At 42.7% G+C, this 18089-nt stretch overlaps 1 protein-coding gene across 1 annotated transcript; it reads left to right on the top strand.

Moving 5' to 3' along the window:
* Positions 1–198: 198 nt before the first annotated feature.
* GJA1 (gap junction protein, alpha 1, 43kDa) lies at positions 199–7296 on the top strand. Its single transcript, XM_010137184.1, has 2 exons — positions 199–432; positions 5878–7296. Exon 2 carries the CDS (start codon positions 5894–5896, stop codon positions 7037–7039), a length of 1146 nt encoding a protein of 381 aa, XP_010135486.1. The 5' UTR covers positions 199–432; positions 5878–5893; the 3' UTR covers positions 7040–7296.
* The last annotated feature ends 10793 nt before the right edge of the window (positions 7297–18089 follow it).

The raw sequence follows: 18089 nt of genomic DNA, 5'->3' as shown, positions 1-18089 counted from the left end.
GGGGTAGCTGCTGGCTGCCCTGATACTTGTTTTGTTACATCAGCAAGAGCTGACTTTCCTGCCTCAGCTCTCTCCAGTTTCCCGGGCTGGTTTTTGCTGTGCCTCCACTTCTCCCCCTCCTCCCCCACCGTCCTGCTCCCCAGCTGCAGAGCCCCTCCTCCGAGGCCGCCAGCCCGCCCTCTCCCCTCCTCCGGCACCGTCACAGCCTTGCAAACTTGTTAAAAGCTCTCCCAGTGTTCCAAGTTAGAAAAAACTTTTACGAGGTATCAGCACTTTTCTTTCATTAGTGGGGAAGGAAGGATGAGAAATACAAAGCAGCCGTAGACTTTTAAAGTTTAAGTAGACAGGTCGGAGTGCCTGAACGTGCTCTTCCATTTTCCTTTAACCCGCCAAAGAAGAGTTCTGATCCAGTTTCACTGCTGCTCAGCAAGGGTAAGTTGGAAGTTTTCCTTTTTCATCTTTCTGTGTATCGCTTTTTAAGAAAACACTTTATTTTTTTCCACTTGAAGAGTTTTGCGTTGTTGCGCTGATGGTTGAAGTTGTTTAAAAATCCCCATCTCTAAAAGTCCTCTGAAAGTGCTCCGTTCAAACTTGGAGGAATTCTTTGCTTTCTTTCGTCACACTTCTGTACGTTTCTTCAGCTATTACACTTCTACACCTTCTGAGCTGGTTGCACTGTAGGAGAAACTTCTGTTTCGCTGAAGTTGTAACTGCGGGGCTGAGTTGCAGACTCGTTGCTAGCGTTGGGGTGAAATCCCTCCTCCGTGCTTGCCTCGGGCTATCTGAGCTCTGAAGGAAAAAAAAACCAAAACACCACCGAGGTGCGCTCCAGCCTCCTGTGTCGTCCCGAACCCGCACCCCGAGCTGGTGGCGGGGACCCCGTGTCCCGAGTGCGCCCCGCTCTGCCCTCGCGTTCCGCTTCCCTGTGGAAATCCCGGCTGGCGCCTCACAGCCTGTGCGGAGCCAGGGTCTTCATTAGGTGCTTTGTGAAATGCGGCGGCCACCGACGGGGTGGCTTTCACGTGGTCTTCCTGAGAAGTTTTGCCCTTTTTCTTTTAGAATAGATGTGATAAAATCCAGACGTGGGTTATGGGTTTTTAACCTGGTGTGTGTATAGTTACTCTGTTTTAGCAACCTCAGTGAGGGGTTTTAGAGAAGGAATGGGAGGTATTGTGATGTGCCTTACCACGCTGGCAAGGTCTGTGAAAGCCTGGGGTAGACACAGATGAAAGTTTGTCTAGGAAGAGCCGTGCGAGAATACCCACAATATGTGTCATAATCCAAATCTGGCACATTCCCTTTATATTACCTGGAGGGCTTAAATAACAAAATGCAGCATCTCTTGGAGAACTAAAAAGCTTTTTAAGTTGCAAGACTTGGAGCGATTCCTTGTAGCGATTGTTGCCTACTGCTTGCCAGTACTTAAAGAGCAACACGAGAAGGCAGAAAAAAGAGCCTTCAGCTGAAAGACAGACGAAGCACAGAGCCTATCTTATCGAGTAACACGTTCTCCTCTTAACCAAGAATATTGTGTGCTTATGTGTGTCCTCACATCTCGCCTTGAGATAAACAGCGAGCCTCACGAAGTGGGGCATTCTGTCTGAGGAGTTCTGTTTGATCGTTGTGTGCGAGATTTGTGATGAAACCCGCTGGTGATGGGCACAAAAACGGGATGCAGACACCTTGTGCCTGACTGCGTGTGTCTGCAGATAGGGAGCGAGTTGGAGGACTTGCGTGAAGCTTTCATCCTGCCATGTTGAACATCTGGACAGCACACTGCTCTGCAGAATTTAAGCCTCTAGTCTTTGGGATGTTTACTGAAGTGTTTCCTTCAGAAACTTCAAAGCCGCACACTAGCAGTGACCCATGGTACCTAAGCAGCGTACGAGTGGGAGAGGGGTGAGCAGCAGGCTGGTCTCAGGAGCGAGGAAGAGAGGGACACGAGAGATTTGATTTGCGACATACATCTGAATGCTTACACGCTCAGGAGTGCAGACAGATGCAACACTGCAAAGTTATCTCAGCTCTCATGTTGTGCAAGCCCAAAAGACTGTTTTTATTTGTCTCTGAAATGAATGTCAGTTTAGGCCAAGGATTCCTGTGGCCGTGAGTAAGGGTAGACCACTGAGCAATGTGACTGTTTCATCAGATACGTTGCTCTTTCCACCGGTCTCTGGCATCTCCTCCCTGTGTTACCCACTGAATTTGTCTTGCACGGAAGCACCTGGTCTGTTGTGATGCCACACGTATATTTCAGGAACACAGATTTCAAACTATGCAAGCAGCAGTAAGAGAGGGCCTGAGGCCCCCTCGGAGAATTCAGCGTTTCTTCTCTTAATTCCGAAGGGATGGATCTGGGCAGTGAGACAGGGAGAGGGTAGACCGGGCTTGTACAACTAGAGAGAATGTCTAAGGAAGTACTTTCAGTTGCTTCTACTGCTGTGCTTTAGAATGAAATTGGGTGGAGAGGGTACCGTATGGGAGAGGCAAAGTCTGTGGGGTAGGTCCTCTGGTGACTGGCCACCAGCAATACCAGCAGACAACAACAACAAGAAAAAGACCACACTGTTGTGATGCTTTAAATGGTAGTTACTGCGACCATTTAATGCATAATCTTTGCCCAGTGGGTGATATGAGCGGAAGCTCATCTGCAGACCTACAAATGAACTACACCTTCCCAGGGGAATGTCTGGAAGACATTCTCTGTTTTTTTGTAAGATTTCAGAAAACTAGCCTTCCCCATTCCAAGCCATCCAAACTGCATCAGCTGTACAGCTCACCTGCTTTCTCTGCAATGCTGCTTGCTTTTGGGAAATACTCAAGCTGAATGATGTTCAAGGACCAGAATCTTCTCTTTCATTGGCTATTTATGTGTGTGCGAGCGCACGTAAAAAGGTTGGAAAGGTTGAAAACCCAAAACTTTGGCCTGTTTTCCAACTGCTTCAGCTGCACAATCCCATTGTAGTTCCCACTCTAACTCTTACTGTTCTTCCATCCACTAGAATGTGACCTTCTAACACTGTAGTCAGACCTGGGCATGTCACACAGCACTGAGTTTACATTATTCTTCCTGGAAAATATGAACCAGATGACATGATGAATGTGGTCAATAAAAAATACTTCTAGAATTTCTTAATTGTGGCTTAAAAATCAAATTTCCTATATATGTGATCATCCCAAACCCATGCAAGATAAGTGCTGCCATACCTCCTGCTGCTCTATGGCTTTTTTTCCCTGTCTTTACTCACACACAGTAGGACCTGGAAGAAATCCATCTTTTAAAGACTAATGCTGGCCCAGTAAACTCTGTCTCAGAAAATGGTTGTAATCCTGTTAAGTAGTGATCAGTAAGAACTTTAAAACGCACGTACTCATTGTTAGCCATATCCTTAAATTCCTAGAGTACTGAAATCGTACCAGTCAGGTCAACCTTGCCATCCAGTGGACTCAGTTGAAGTGTTTGGAGGTGTTAAAAGAAGTGTAAGAACCGTTTTTAAAAATAACCATATGTTTCAAACAATTTACAAAGCTACGGTACTTAAACAATTGTTTGATGCAAAACCTCTTTCTATACCTAGCAAACAGATTTTGTAGTCAGTTAATAAAAGCAGTCTTTCAGTGCCCTGAAAGTAAACAAGTTGGATCCGATGAATGAATTTTCTGTACAACACAAAGTACTGTGTTTCGCAAAGCAATAGAATCCACTTAAGCAAAGGAATAATATATTTGTGCCACCACAAGGTTATCTGATTAGTAGAACAATGTTTTGAATTGATGTGGGGGGTTTTATCACTGGCAAAGGCTAGCAAGTAACTGATCTCTTTAAAAAAAAAAAATGTTGCTTTTCAAAACTGTGTATGAGTAAGTCAAGAATGGAATGTTTCCTCCTGGATTTCGTATTGCCAGAGGACATAAATGAAACTTAGCAATTTTGCATGCTGAAGCAAATGAAAAAATAGGTAGTAAATTCTCAAAATATTGCAGGTGTGGGATTAAGTAGGTCAACACTCAAGTAAATTGTGTTGCGTTAATGGACCACAGTGGAGTGTAATTATAAAACAAGCCACCCGTATCTGCCTAGGAATAACACCTCCTCTGCTTTCTTAATCAAACTTGCAATCTGAAATAACATTTAGGCAGCATAAAAACCACCTTGAGTCTTAGGAAAATGTGTTAATGCAGTCCTTTTGAATCCTCGGAAAGCTGGCTAAATCGAGACGCTGTTGCTTGAAAAAGGCTCCTCCTGTCCACTCGTAGGACATCGAGCAAATAGCTCGCCTTTAAACCAGCCCTGACGCGTTGGATAGTTACAGGCTGTTCTCTGTTTGAACAATTCCAGCCCGAGGAGGAAAATGGTCACGTTTCATTCCAGTCCTTCCCAAGACCTCTGTGCTTGTGTGCCCAACTCCTTTTCGGCCACCCTGAGCCTGTAAAGCCAATCCAGCCTTTCCTGTGGAAGGACTGAGTCTGGGGATGGCTGGAGGGACGTGTCATACATAAACACACTGGCTGTGCTGCTGCATCCTCCTCCCGGCTTCAGACTGAAGTCTGAAACAGGCCTGGCCCTTTGATGGGGCTTCATGCCTGTGAGGAGCTGATGACACAAGGAAGGGTCTGCGCACTGCAGAAGGTGAACTTCGGAGCAAGCTGACTAAGCAGACTGAGGAAGCGGCCCTGGGATATTTTCCAGCGGTTCAACGATAATTGGCATCTCGGAGCTATCAGAGCGAGTACTTTAAACACTTGTCTCCCATTACTCTCTCAGATGCCTTCCGATGGCAGAAACGGTGTGTTTTTTATTTGGCATCTATTGTTACGACCGAGTGTGCCAGATTTATAATCTTGTGTTTCCAGTGACTCACTGCTTCTTGAAAGAAAGTCTCCCTGGTGCTAAAGTTTCCGATTTTATGAATTATCCAAAAAGGGCTTTTTCTATAAATCACTGGCACTAGGGAATAGATCCATGATGCAGTTGGGAGGAAATAATTTGGACTTTACTGCAACTATTAATACCAGGAAGGGATTACTCAGCATGCACGGAACAAATATCTATATGCAACAGCCTCTGCTTTAAAAGGGAAGCTTTGTGATTATTTTTTTCTTTCAAGTGCCTGATTTCACATGCTTGTTCTTGTGGGGCAAGTTAGAATGTCAGGTTTTATGCAGAGAAGATTACCTTTCTCAAGCTGATAAAAATCCTAGAGTAAACTTTGGTTTTTTCTGGGAATCTGGAACATCAAGGAAACCATTTAATTTCTTTTATGTCGTGCTGTGTATTTCCAAACTGTGTCCCAGAAATGCGCACTTTAAAACTCAAGTTGAGAGAGACACTTTAAACTTGCAGTGTTCAACACTTGGAATGCAAACTGCACGCCAGCAGTTGCCGTAAAAACAGAAGGAGCTCATTTACCTTCTTTTCTTGCTAAAAGTTTTTTCTTTCAAAACAAATTGAAGGAATTTAAATACAAAAAGATGCAACTACAAAGCTGAAACTACAGTAAATTAAGCAAGCCACAGATAAACAGGAAACCAATTCCACCAATATGGTAACATGAGCTTAGCTGTGCTTCATGTATTTACTGTTTTTGGTTCCTTCATGAAAGTATAGGTAAGGACTGCTAACTTTGATCCTTCTGCTGCAAGTCATAATGTATAAGCTTTATTTAGATAGCAAGTTTTTCCTGAAGTTTAGTATAAACTTGGCATCATTAGGAACTGTACTCATAAATGTATTACACACAATGCAGTGATATGCAAGAGCTTAATTAGCATTGATCTGTGATTTAGTGAATCAAAGGTATTAAAGCCCTGTCTTAACCATCACTGTTTTTTGTGTTTTGTTTTGTTTTTTTTTTCTTTCGTTGTGTCCTTCTTTAGCCGGCATCCTGTGAAGATGGGTGATTGGAGTGCCTTGGGAAAACTTCTCGACAAGGTTCAAGCCTATTCTACTGCAGGAGGGAAAGTGTGGCTGTCTGTTCTCTTTATTTTCCGAATCTTGCTACTGGGGACAGCAGTTGAATCTGCTTGGGGAGATGAACAATCTGCTTTCCGGTGCAACACTCAACAGCCTGGTTGCGAGAATGTCTGCTATGACAAGTCCTTCCCCATCTCCCATGTGCGCTTCTGGGTTCTGCAGATCATATTTGTGTCCGTACCTACCCTTTTATACCTGGCACATGTGTTCTACGTAATGAGGAAAGAAGAGAAGCTGAACAAAAGAGAAGAAGAGCTCAAGGTGGTCCAAAATGATGGCGTGAATGTGGATATGCACCTCAAGCAAATAGAAATTAAGAAATTCAAGTATGGGATTGAAGAGCATGGCAAAGTGAAAATGCGTGGGGGACTGCTCCGTACTTACATCATCAGCATCCTGTTTAAATCTGTCTTTGAGGTGGCTTTCTTGCTGATACAGTGGTACATTTACGGGTTTAGCCTGAGTGCCATCTACACCTGTGAGCGAGAGCCGTGCCCACACAGAGTGGACTGTTTCCTTTCCCGTCCAACTGAGAAAACCATCTTCATCCTCTTCATGCTAGTTGTGTCCTTGGTGTCTCTTGCCCTGAACATCATTGAGCTTTTCTACGTCTTCTTCAAGGGTGTCAAGGATCGTGTGAAAGGGAAAAACGACCCCTACTCCCACAGCGGTGCCATGAGCCCATCCAAGGACTGTGGATCCCCCAAGTATGCTTATTACAATGGCTGCTCCTCACCGACCGCCCCCTTGTCTCCCATGTCTCCCCCGGGGTACAAGCTCGTTACCGGAGACAGGAACAATTCCTCCTGTCGTAACTACAATAAGCAAGCCAGTGAGCAAAACTGGGCCAACTACAGCGCCGAGCAGAACAGAATGGGGCAGGCTGGCAGCACCATCTCCAACTCTCATGCCCAGCCCTTCGACTTCTCCGATGATCACCAGAACACTAAAAAATTGGCGTCGGGACACGAGCTGCAGCCTCTCACCATTGTGGACCAGAGGCCTCCCAGCAGAGCCAGCAGCCGAGCCAGCAGCAGGCCTCGACCTGACGACCTGGAGATCTAAGCTTCTAGCTGCAGTACTTGCTCAACTATGAAACGACGTGCATTGGAAGATGCAGTCAGTGCTGATCTTGTTCCAGTGGAGGTGGTACTAAACAGTCTCAAGCAGCAGATTTTAACAATCATAAAAACAAACAAACGAGTGAACAAACTTTTAAAATACTTGCTGTTTTTTGGGGGGTTATGGGGTTGGTGTGGGGTGGCACAGTACACATTGGTATTTAATGTAGCTGGTTTAAAGAATTTAAATACTAAAAAAAAGGAAAAAGGTAGTCAGTGCTAAGGTAGGGGGTGGTTTTTCTAGAAAGGCTGTAAATATCTGAATGAATGTGTATGTGTGTACTATTGTGTTTGTTTCTAAAGAATCTTCTGTAATACTAAAACCCAATAATAACTGAACTCACATTTGTCAGGGTGAAGTGCTGTCTGAAGATGAAAACGTTTTTCCTATTCAATGAGCAAAAAAACACCAGGATTGCCTCTGATCATTTCCCTGTCAAGAACATTCCATTCTTAGAAAGTGCACTTTGAAGGTAAAAGTTTCCTACATGGTCCTCCAGGTTGTTGAAAGGCTCCTATGAGGACAATCTACAGCCTTTGAATCATTCAACTCAAATTTCAGACATGGTCCACCAAGAAATACTTTGGTCACCTGCTTTTCCAGCCCTTCACACCAGTAGATTTTTGTGATGTGCGGAAGTGGGAGGGCTCCACACTCATAGAACCGGCAACCACGCTGTCTTGCCCACGGCAATATTCGTGTCCTGCTGCTCACGTATGGTCTAATTAGCATTATATAAAACCCAGTTTGCTGCCACTTGCAGATTTGAGCACTAGGACAGGCAAGCAACTACCTTAGTGAATCTGATCACACCTTTATGTACATTAAAGGTGTGCATATGTCTGTGGAAGTAAAGGTATACACAGAGCACCCTCAGAAGCATACACTGAGAAATAAACGCACACAGGTTACTGCAGTTGACACTCTCATGGATATTGTGAAGATGTGGGCCACTATGGTGTTTACATTCTCTGATTCCTTCAATGCAAGAGAAGCACATGTCATTATATTTTTTTAATTCTATAGAATATTTTCCATGTGTCCTAAATGGATGCTTTTTTTAAAAAAGAATAAAATAAAAAGGGCCTAATCCTGAATATCTTGCTCTGGAAAATCTCTCTTTTAAGTCCATGGGAGTTTTGCCTGAACGAAGGCTACAGGATCAAGCCCAAGATGTAGTGAACCATGTTCTTACTGGCATGAATGATTTTCTTTCGTAGAAATTAGAAGTGGAAAAGACCCATTAGGTCATCTAGCAGATCTCCCTGATAGATAATAATGATGCTTGAATGATAGAAGATGTAGTACTGTAAGCAAGCTTTAGTCTTTTATGTGAGAAGCTTAGAAGAAATGCTTTGTGCTGGATTAATAATAAAATATGCCTACATGACTTTTGCAGTAACTGGTATTTTTCTTGTTCTAAATATTCATATTTACTGATCTGTATTGTCCACTCTGAGTTTGACAGTTAGGTCTTTCTAGATGGCTATAGCAACATTAGTGTTTACACTTAGGTTTTGTTTGTAATGCAAGTGAAGTTGGAAGCATTTTTAAGCAGTACAAGTATAGCTAATTTATTTGAAATGTGTGCTAAAGAAATCTACCAGTTTCTTCAAATGCACGGCCTCTTAGCTGAACACAGATTGGCCAAGGAAATACATAGCTTGGTTTCATTTTGCAGCGACACAAATAAATTTGTTCCATTTAATACATCATATTAATTTGTTTGACATTCCATGTTAAACTACTGTCATGTTCAACTTCATTGCATGTATGCAACCATAGTCCGTCGGATCATGTTGTCTGGAGAACATTAGTCAATAAAGTTTTAATTTAGTATAAATATATTTTCTAATTGTCTTTTACTATATGTCCATATATCTTTTGTTTCAGTCTTATAATCTAAATTCCATCCTTCCCTCTTCATTCCCCTCCCCCCATTCTGCGTTTCAGCAGTAGTCTTGATTTAATCCATCTGGATTTACTTTGAACCGAAATTTCACAGGACAAGATTCAGATACCCTCACAACACTGGAAAGAACGAGCATCGTTTGTGCCACTCCAGGAACAAAGTGGCACAAGTTCATACTCAGCATGAACTACTGTAATTCAAATCTTGCCATGAGCCATAGAAAATACATTTGCAAACTCTTATAAAGAATATAGTAGTAGTTTTTCAAGCAGTTTTTATAAAGGAGAAAAATAGGATGGCGGTAGTGGATTAACAGCTCTGAGAAGTGCTACACAAGGACCAGCACAAGGAATGTCCCCATGCAGTATTCCTTAAATGAGTCATATTTAAGCTGGCTTGTCCTAGTTTGTTTGTGTAAGGGGAAGGGCATTCCAAGCATTTTGTGAGGATCATGCCCTTGGAAAAGTGGATACAGAAACACCCAGAGAAGGTCTCACCCTGAGACAAAATCTAGTGTCTTCTAGACAGACTGATTGTCAGGTATGTCCCAAGTTAAAGACTCAGTTCCTGGGGAGGTCTTGGGACAACTGGTTCACATTAGTGCTTCAGTGACAAGGCTTTCTGAGTGGTTTTTTGGTTGGTGATGCATGTATGTGCCTGCGTAGGGTAAAGATGTTCCACAGGCTGTTTGTCCCACCTAGATTTATTTCAGTAGAGTGTATTTATTGCACATGTTAAAGTTAGCATGGTGACATAATTTCATGTGCCATTCCTGCAATTCTTCATACACTTTCTCGCAGTGCATCTCTGTAGAAGGATATGTCAGTGAAATCAAAATGGAAAAGGTGGTGTAAAAATACACATCTCTGAAGGTACTTCAAACAAAGGCAGGATTGCAAACAGAACAGCAAGAAAACCCAAATTCAAGACCGGTTAAATATTTAAAATTTGTGTTTTTAGAAGTATTTTCAAAAAAGGCAAATACGACTTCAGGCCCCCACCCCGCCCTAGTAATTTGAAATGTTTGTAAAGAGTAAAGTTGAAAGGACAAGTTACAGACAGCCTAAAATATATACACAGATCATGTAATTTCAAGGTGTTTTAAATACAGTGAGCACACCCTGGTTGACCATAATTTCCTTGAAAATGTCTTCCTTTCCTTCTCGTTGCTATTCACTCCAGCCATTTGCAGTTAGATCTGCCAGAGGACTCTGACAGCTGAGGTGGGGTTCATGGCCCTTGAGGATTTGTCTTGCAAAAAGAAAGCAGTCCTCTGATGGTACAGAGGAAGCTACTCCTGCATTACTTTCATTTCTACTGACAACCTGGACAATAAGGTCTGAAGCATAAGTTATGCCTGAGAAATCACTACCTAGATGTATTCTGTGCTTCAGTTGCTCGAAACTATTTGAGGGTCTTCCATTTTATTCTAATTTATTCTAACTTAACATGGGGCTGTAAGATCAGCTCTGCAAAGAGATGGTTGCCTTTCCCTGGCTTAAACTATGCTTTTGACTGTGCCCAAGGACACACTCACACCCAGACTCTGTCAGTACTGGACAGTTTGTTGGGTGTAAATTACATGATGCTAGCGCATCACTAGATTGAAACAGGAAGAGCTTATTGGTTCCTGTAGTTATTTAAAAGGTATTTTGATAGACACAAAGGGAATGCTTGTCTTCAACTTGGCTTAAATAATCCTTAACGTGCAGCACTACCAGGAGACCCTATGAAGTGATACAGACATTGTGCATGTATAGATGGTAAGCATTAGCTGTGGGCACTCTGTCTAGAAACTGTTTAAATAGATACAACTGCTCAGCAAACTGGCAAAACCTACTGCCTCCAGAATGGCTGCCTTCACTCGTTTCTCTGGGTAGCCGAAACGCTGCATCCAGCTTACTGACTTGCTGGAATTTGCAATGCAAAGGCACCTGGGGCAAAGACAGACATGTTCGTACAGCAGTCGTTTTGTGCTGAGGAACCACAGTGGCAGAAGCTGGAGGCAGAGAGTCTGGGACAGGCTGTGCTGGGTTGGTAATACACAGTCAAGGAAGTCAACTGGTCAAAAGGAATGGTTTTCTGGTGGCCTTGGACTTGCCCATCTATGAGCATGGAGGAAATGTGCATGATAAAAGACATGGGAGCTTAGACCAGTATAAAGGAGAAAACGCTCAGGCATTTAAATTGCTCCTTGAAACAAGCCTAGACCGCAGTTTCATACTTCCCATTAGAACAGACAGAAAATGTCCACATGAGTTCCAGGGTTTCAGGCATTTAAATCAGTATAAAAGTTCTTCTCTGTTCCAGAAGTAAACAAGCTGGATGCAGAAAGATAAAACATGTAATTGTCATTGATACACTTGCAAAGGGAAAACTTAAGAGGTATAAGCTACTACATCTTGAATGGTGACCACCTGAATTTGTGTAATCCTCATAACTTTCTTTTTACTGGAACTCAGTGCAGAGGTGAGTTTATGAGCAGTAATCTAAAGGATTGCTTTTTTTACAAACAGACATGAACTCTGTAAATGGAATGAAATATCTTTATGTTGTGTCCATGTCAAATTTACACAGGACTACATGCGAGAGCGTAGGGTGCTCTACAGCTCTGCTGGGTTGGGCAGCTGAGAAGTGAAATCTTCACTTTGACCGTCCTCATCCTTGTAAGAAATTTTTTCATATCCCAAACACCTGAGCAGTTTGTTGATGCTGCTGACCACGCCTCTGTTCTCAGTGACTCTTTTGTGAGCTTTGCCTGGGCAGCAATCTGTGCACCCTCCTCTTCCTCCTTCTTTTCCATCTATAATATAAGCTCTGTAGGGGAAACTGTAAACAGCCCCAAATATGTAAGGAAATACAATGACGAGTGATAGCAAAGCAGTGCAAACGTGGAATATGCAGTAGTTCTCTTTTACACATCTGCAACCAACCGAGTAGGAAAACAGCATGGAAAATAGCTTAAGGGATTAGGAAAGCCTCTGGATACTTCAGCTTCTTCAAACCACCGGTCCTTGCTGAAACAGGCTTTTTCAGTCTCAGCTTCTGCTGAGTCATAGAGTTTGCTGCCTTTGAAGGCTGAAGAATCCTGGCTCAAATTGAAGTTCTGGAAAAGTTCAAACCTTCACTAATGACCAAATTTGCATGCTCTTCTCAGGGGTATTTACATATAATAGGAACCCTGCGCAGAGAGGCCTCTTCAGAACACAGGCTCTGCTTGCATTTCGGATTTCCCTGTTCAAAGGGGAATATTTGAAATTATCCATGCCTCATTACTTCAAAGTGTTTCTGGGACTACTGGGAGTACTCTGCCATATTTTGGGGGCACTCATCATAGTTGTTTGAAAGCTGAATATAGAACCAACTGTAACCCAACTGGCTTTTGTGCATAGAGGAGAAACATTACTAAGGCAAGAATCCTACCTGGTGTGACCTGGCATGCTTCTGTTGAGAATGAGGAGTTTCTGTTGAGTGATGTGAGATGAAAACCTTGCTCTGAGCTTTAGTTAGTACCATCTTATATTCAAATCCCTGTACTTTTATTTCAGGAGCATGCAGAGGATCCCACTGTGAATCCATGGGCCTTGCTGAGTTCTAGGGCAATCTCTGAGAAGTTTCTTCTGCCTCCATTTTGGTGGTTGGTACCCTCCCAGCTCTGTGGATTTTGGACTGACGATACCATTCAGTCCCTCAGCGGTAGGGTGGATGCTCAATTTAGTGCTGTCAAAAGGTGTGCAAGTAGAGAAAGTGGGTCTGAGTTTTTTTCCTGTAAGATTTCCTGTGGAATTGAGGCAAACAGGTCAATCACTGTTCCTCATCCTCAAAAGTCTAGCTGTAAAGGTGTGAAGGGATTTCTGCATGGATGACAGTGGATAGTGAAAACTGTAGAAATTCATCCTTTTCCCATTCTTGCTCAGTCTTCATCTGGGAGCTGTAATACCCTGTTAATCTTCGTCTTCCTTTCCACACCTCCCACACAGCCATCTTCTCCCACCAACGACATTTTCTGCCTGTTATCTATGCAACCGGTATTTATGAAAAAGCTTTTGATAGTGATTATTTTTTCCTTGCATCATGTGGTAAGGAGCATTCAAATATCTTAGCCTGTCCTGCTCCATTAAATATCTGTTAATTAACAAGCTGGTGTTTCTCCTATTACATTCATTCAGAATGAGTGAATTAATTCTGTTAATTTTATTCAGAATGAATCTCACAGGTGTTAACTACTGTAGGGTTTGGCTGACAGATTAGAAAGTAATTTTGGACCTCACCTCATAAGAGTCCACATTTGCTTCAATCACCTTTCTTTTTCATAGTGTTTTTATAATTAAACAAGACATTGGAGGAAGTCAGAATGCTACTTAAAACAAATGCAGTGAAAGTGTGAGCATAGAGTTTGTCCCAATCTTCCTCCCACCTTAGTTGCAAAGGGACTTAAAGCTAGGCTTCCACTAATGATTATGTGTGCGATGTAAATAATACCTGGAGCAGCACTGATACAGCACTTGTCATCTTCAAAGTGCTTTCAAAACCCTGTGTAATTAGAGTGCTGTGGAGTCATCTCCTGCGATACTGCATGAACTCCAGTACTACCCACTGTGGGAGCCAAAAAGGGAATTTGGATGGCCACAGAGATTATGCATTGCATCCAGTATCACTACCAGATGAAATCGAAAATGCTGAACAAGGGTATCTTAGGACTTCACTCAGGAGGAGGATCCACAACTAGCAGGAAGCCCGTCTCTCTAAGATAAGGAAACAGGAAAGTTTTCTTTGCTGGTAATTTACTACTTTGGATCTCTAAACCCATTTTACCTTGAACTACGTTTAAGTCAAGCTGGCAGCAGATCACAGGTAGATTATCTCATTACATGTCATGCAACTAGAATACACCCATCTTTTTATTTTTATTATTATTATTTTTATTGAAAAAGCTTTAAATTGATGGAGCCAAAAGAGGTTCAGATATAATAAATATAACATTAAATACGTTACTACAGACTTTAGTGACAGTCCAGGGAAGCAGCTTATCTGGAGCACACCATCAGCAGTTGACAGTCCAGCCCACAATTTACAGTTTACAGTATTTTCCAAGTATTTCCAGCATGCTTACAACAGGTCCTTGTGAACGTTCAGGAGCTTGCTCTTTAAACCAGCTTGGCATTTGCTGGAGATTAAAATCTCCACATAAGTTTGCAAACAGCCTTTTCAAAACCACGCCATTAAGAAGAGAGAAGAAAAAAGGAGCAATAGCAGCCTGTTCAATCTGGCAAATACCACAGTGCGAAGGAACAGAAATTTTGGATAAAGAAAACTCGGAGTATTTCTGAACTTGAATAATTTCTCTCTTCCCCAGACTTGTACACTGACCAGCATGTATTTCCTCAGCAGACAGGCTAACGTGCTTTATTTGCCTTTTCCAAATAACTTTTTCTTACAGAGATTTAATAGGGCGAATGGATACCCTTTTAAACCATTAGTGGTCATTCCAAAAGCTGTGATCAGGCAGAAGTAACTCTGCTTCCCATGCAGTTAACGAACACATACATGCACATGCCTTGATTTTTGGTCCATTTTAAGATCAGTGGGTTTTCTAAGATTTGGTGCTCTTCATTTCAATATCATACAAATCCAAAAACATAACCGTATGTCAGAATGAGGTTTTTACTGATGAGCAATGGTTTGGGCTCAGTTTCTTTGCTTTTATTGTTATGGCTTACTCCATTTACTTTAGGAGAAATAGATTCTCACTGTGTGTTATACTCAGCATATATTTAGCTACTCCTGGACTACTTAAGGAAAAGTCAGCACATGACCTCAAGGCTATGAAAGGCACCTCCTAAAGCTTCCTTTTCTCTTTCCCATGGTGCATCAGGACAGTTTCATCAACACGGCCACAACAAACAGCTATCTGCAAATAATGTTTTGGAAAAGCAGCAAAGCAAGAAAAGGGCTGGAGAAGAGCAGCGAGATGAATCATTTGGGCAGTCTTTCCACATTTCCAGCAGCCACAGCTGTTTCAGTTCCATAGCAAGCGAAATTAGCCTTCCACGCCAGCTATTTTTACAGTGGTCTCAGAGCAGGAGGAAGGAAAGGGAGTGACTAGGCACAGCTACAGGAGAGGTGGTGTAGGAAAAAAAATTGACAACCGGGAAATGGATGTTTGAAAAGAAAGAGTCGCGCTGAAGTAGCTGTTCTGTGATCTTCCTATAGGTAAGAATAAAGGCGCCTTGAATCTGAGACTACAGTGTGGAAGGTGTTGGAGGTGAGAAACTCGGAGCTTAAGCAGCGTCTCCAGGAACGCATGGAGTTTGTCTGGGCCTGACAGCACGCTCTTTCGAAACATGTAATGAATACATATCTCAGGAGACAAACGCAGTTTGCTTCTCAATTCTGTGGAGCGATACACAGTCGTGCTGATGCATGCTGTCGAATTCAAGGATATGAGGAGGAAACTTAGTCTCCTTTTTTTTTTTCCTGGATTCAGAGGTCTCATTTTCGAAACCATTTGTACAGCTGTATTTTCCCACTGTCACTCCCTGTAGGACATCTCTTTGACCCTGCTTTGATTATTATTTATGTGTCATTGCTTCCTTTTCCCCCTCTGCTCAGTGGTCAGGTATACTCTGTGCGGCTGAGCACAGTTCACCTCTCCAGAGGTACAGCCAGTCCTAGGACTGGGGGCAATATTTCCACATCCTAGTGACACTGTGGCTGACTCAACGTGTCCAAGAGCGAAGGTGATGTTACTAGCCAGGGCTGCGTGCTCCAGCGGTGTGGTTTCACCGCTTCCGGAGCTGTCACACCCTGCTGCACTGAGTCACCAGGAGGCACTGGCCCAGACTGCTGCTGGATCAGAGATGGGTAATCTCAGAAGACGGCACCCGGCTGCTGTGCACACCAGACCTGCCCGGCATCTCTTTCCACACTGCTTCTTCTCTTAGATTTTGCTTCTGCTCCTGGACCTCATCTGCACTTCTGTGGCATCTCACCTCTCAGTACCACTGCTCTTGTCTTCTTTGTTCTCTTTGCCATTGCTCTGGGCCAGGCTCAGACAAGCTTTTCAAACTGTGAGCTTTTCAAGCACTCCCTATCAAATGTAAATAGGCCATTGGCTGCAGCATTCCAGTTGGGTGATTGATGTGTTAATGGTTAGTGTATTGGGCGAAGGAGGAAGATTCATTTTGCAGGTTTTTAGAACCAGAGTATCAGAGAAATTATTGTTTTGGGCACCTGCATATTCTTGGGTCCTTTAGTAAATTTTCAAGTAAATGAACTTAGCTTTCTCTAAGCAGTATTCATCATGAATGTACGCATTTCTTATAGATTTTTTACTTCCTTTCTTCACTCTTGAAAAACTTAAAACTGACTAATCAGTAATAATTTAAAACAAACCTTACTGTAACCTAGTAGCTCAGGAGCAGATGCATGAATCGGTCAGTTCTTTGTTCAGCACAGGTGGCACCGATGGATGTGCACCTTGTCTGCCATCCCTACTGACAGCACCATCGTTTGTCTGTCAAATGTGTATAGACAGCAATTCAACTACTCAAAAACACTGGTGCACTGGAGTACATACAGTTGGTCAGAAAGTTTTCTGTTTTCCATAGGGAATTAATTTTTCAGGAGCAAAGTGGAATTCAGCGGAATTTCAGCCGAAGGTGTTAGTGAAAAAAGGAGTGTGCTTATGTGGAAAAGCTACCCCAGGTCTTTGTGGTAGCTGCTGTCTGGACTAAGGTATCCTGGCTGGGTTCCATGCTACATTGAAGGTGCCATGATGCATCAGGACCAGGCTTCTTGTCTGTTCCCATGATGCTTCCTGGAAAATCCAAAATACCTTGCACCAGAGGGAATATCCTTTTCCGGTCATGAATACTCACAAATACTCAAAACCCAATGTGATAGTGGAACCTGATATGTAAAATGACTTGCACATTTTTTTTTTCATTAAATGCCCTGATTAACTTGTATGTCTTAATCAGGAATGATAACAAGTTTCATGTTTAAGGCTGATGACTGAAAATAAGCAGAAAGGAACATAGGGTGAAACAATCTGAGACAGAAACTGTCTTTGCCATCTGGATTCATGACATCTTCTGGTTACTGAGGTTTTACTGTAGCAGAAACAAAATTCAGCATCAAAAGCTACAAAAAAAAAAAGTAAAATCTAGTATTTATTCATTTTTATACAGCTGCTTTAGAGGTGGAGAAATATTGCAAATGGTGGTTTTCCTGCTGGGTGCCAGGCTCGCCATAGGGAGCTTGATGAGGATCTTTTGTCCTCACAGAGAATCTGACTGAAGGGAAAGCAGGTGGCTGAATCACAAAAAAAAGGAGGAAACAGGTCTAACTCCCAACTTCTGCTGGGAATTCCTGTTGCAGGGTGGGGACACTTGGTGGTGATGCTTATGTGCCTAAAACCTCGCCAGCATTGGTTGTCTGGTTGCTCCTGCGCTTGATGAGTCAGCTCTTAGAATTCTTCCTGCACATACCTTTTCTTGATGCTTCGTGTGAGCACTACCTCAGTCTATTTTTAACAGCTACACTTTCCATGATTAGATTTTAATGCTATTTATTTATTTAAACCAAACCAAACAATTCCACATAAGCTGAACATTCCAGCAGGCATCACGCTCAACCATGCAGAGGAGTCCAAATCTAGTTTAAATTACATTCCTTGAATAGTAGAGAAAGCTGGGTCACGTGCCGAAGCTTGGTGAAGAATAACAGTCATTCTTTCATAGACTGCAAAAACTTTATTATGGAAAGATAAACAGGTTAAAGGTCTCTCAGGGACTGCACTGTCTATACATAGCAATTACCCTCACTTTCCCCCCCTGCTCCTGGCTGAAGGTGTAGTGCTCACACTCTCGCTACCTGCCATAATGGAGCCAGGTCCTCTGTATATTCACTGAAGTTAAAGGGAATGGAAGGCCTGGATTGATCAAACCTGGTGTCTCGCTCAGTTATGTTCTTGCAGACATTTGGGAGTGTGAGGCTTTTAGCTCCCTCCCTCTAGCACAGGTAGAAAAGGCAGGGATGAACATTCAGCATTTTTCAAAAACACTTTTTTCCAGACAA

The sequence above is a fragment of the Buceros rhinoceros genome, unplaced genomic scaffold, assembly GCF_000710305.1.
Source record: "Buceros rhinoceros silvestris isolate BGI_N320 unplaced genomic scaffold, ASM71030v1 scaffold16545, whole genome shotgun sequence".
Taxonomy (NCBI): domain Eukaryota; kingdom Metazoa; phylum Chordata; class Aves; order Bucerotiformes; family Bucerotidae; genus Buceros; species Buceros rhinoceros.
This window is presented reverse-complemented; position numbering and strand designations above follow the sequence as displayed.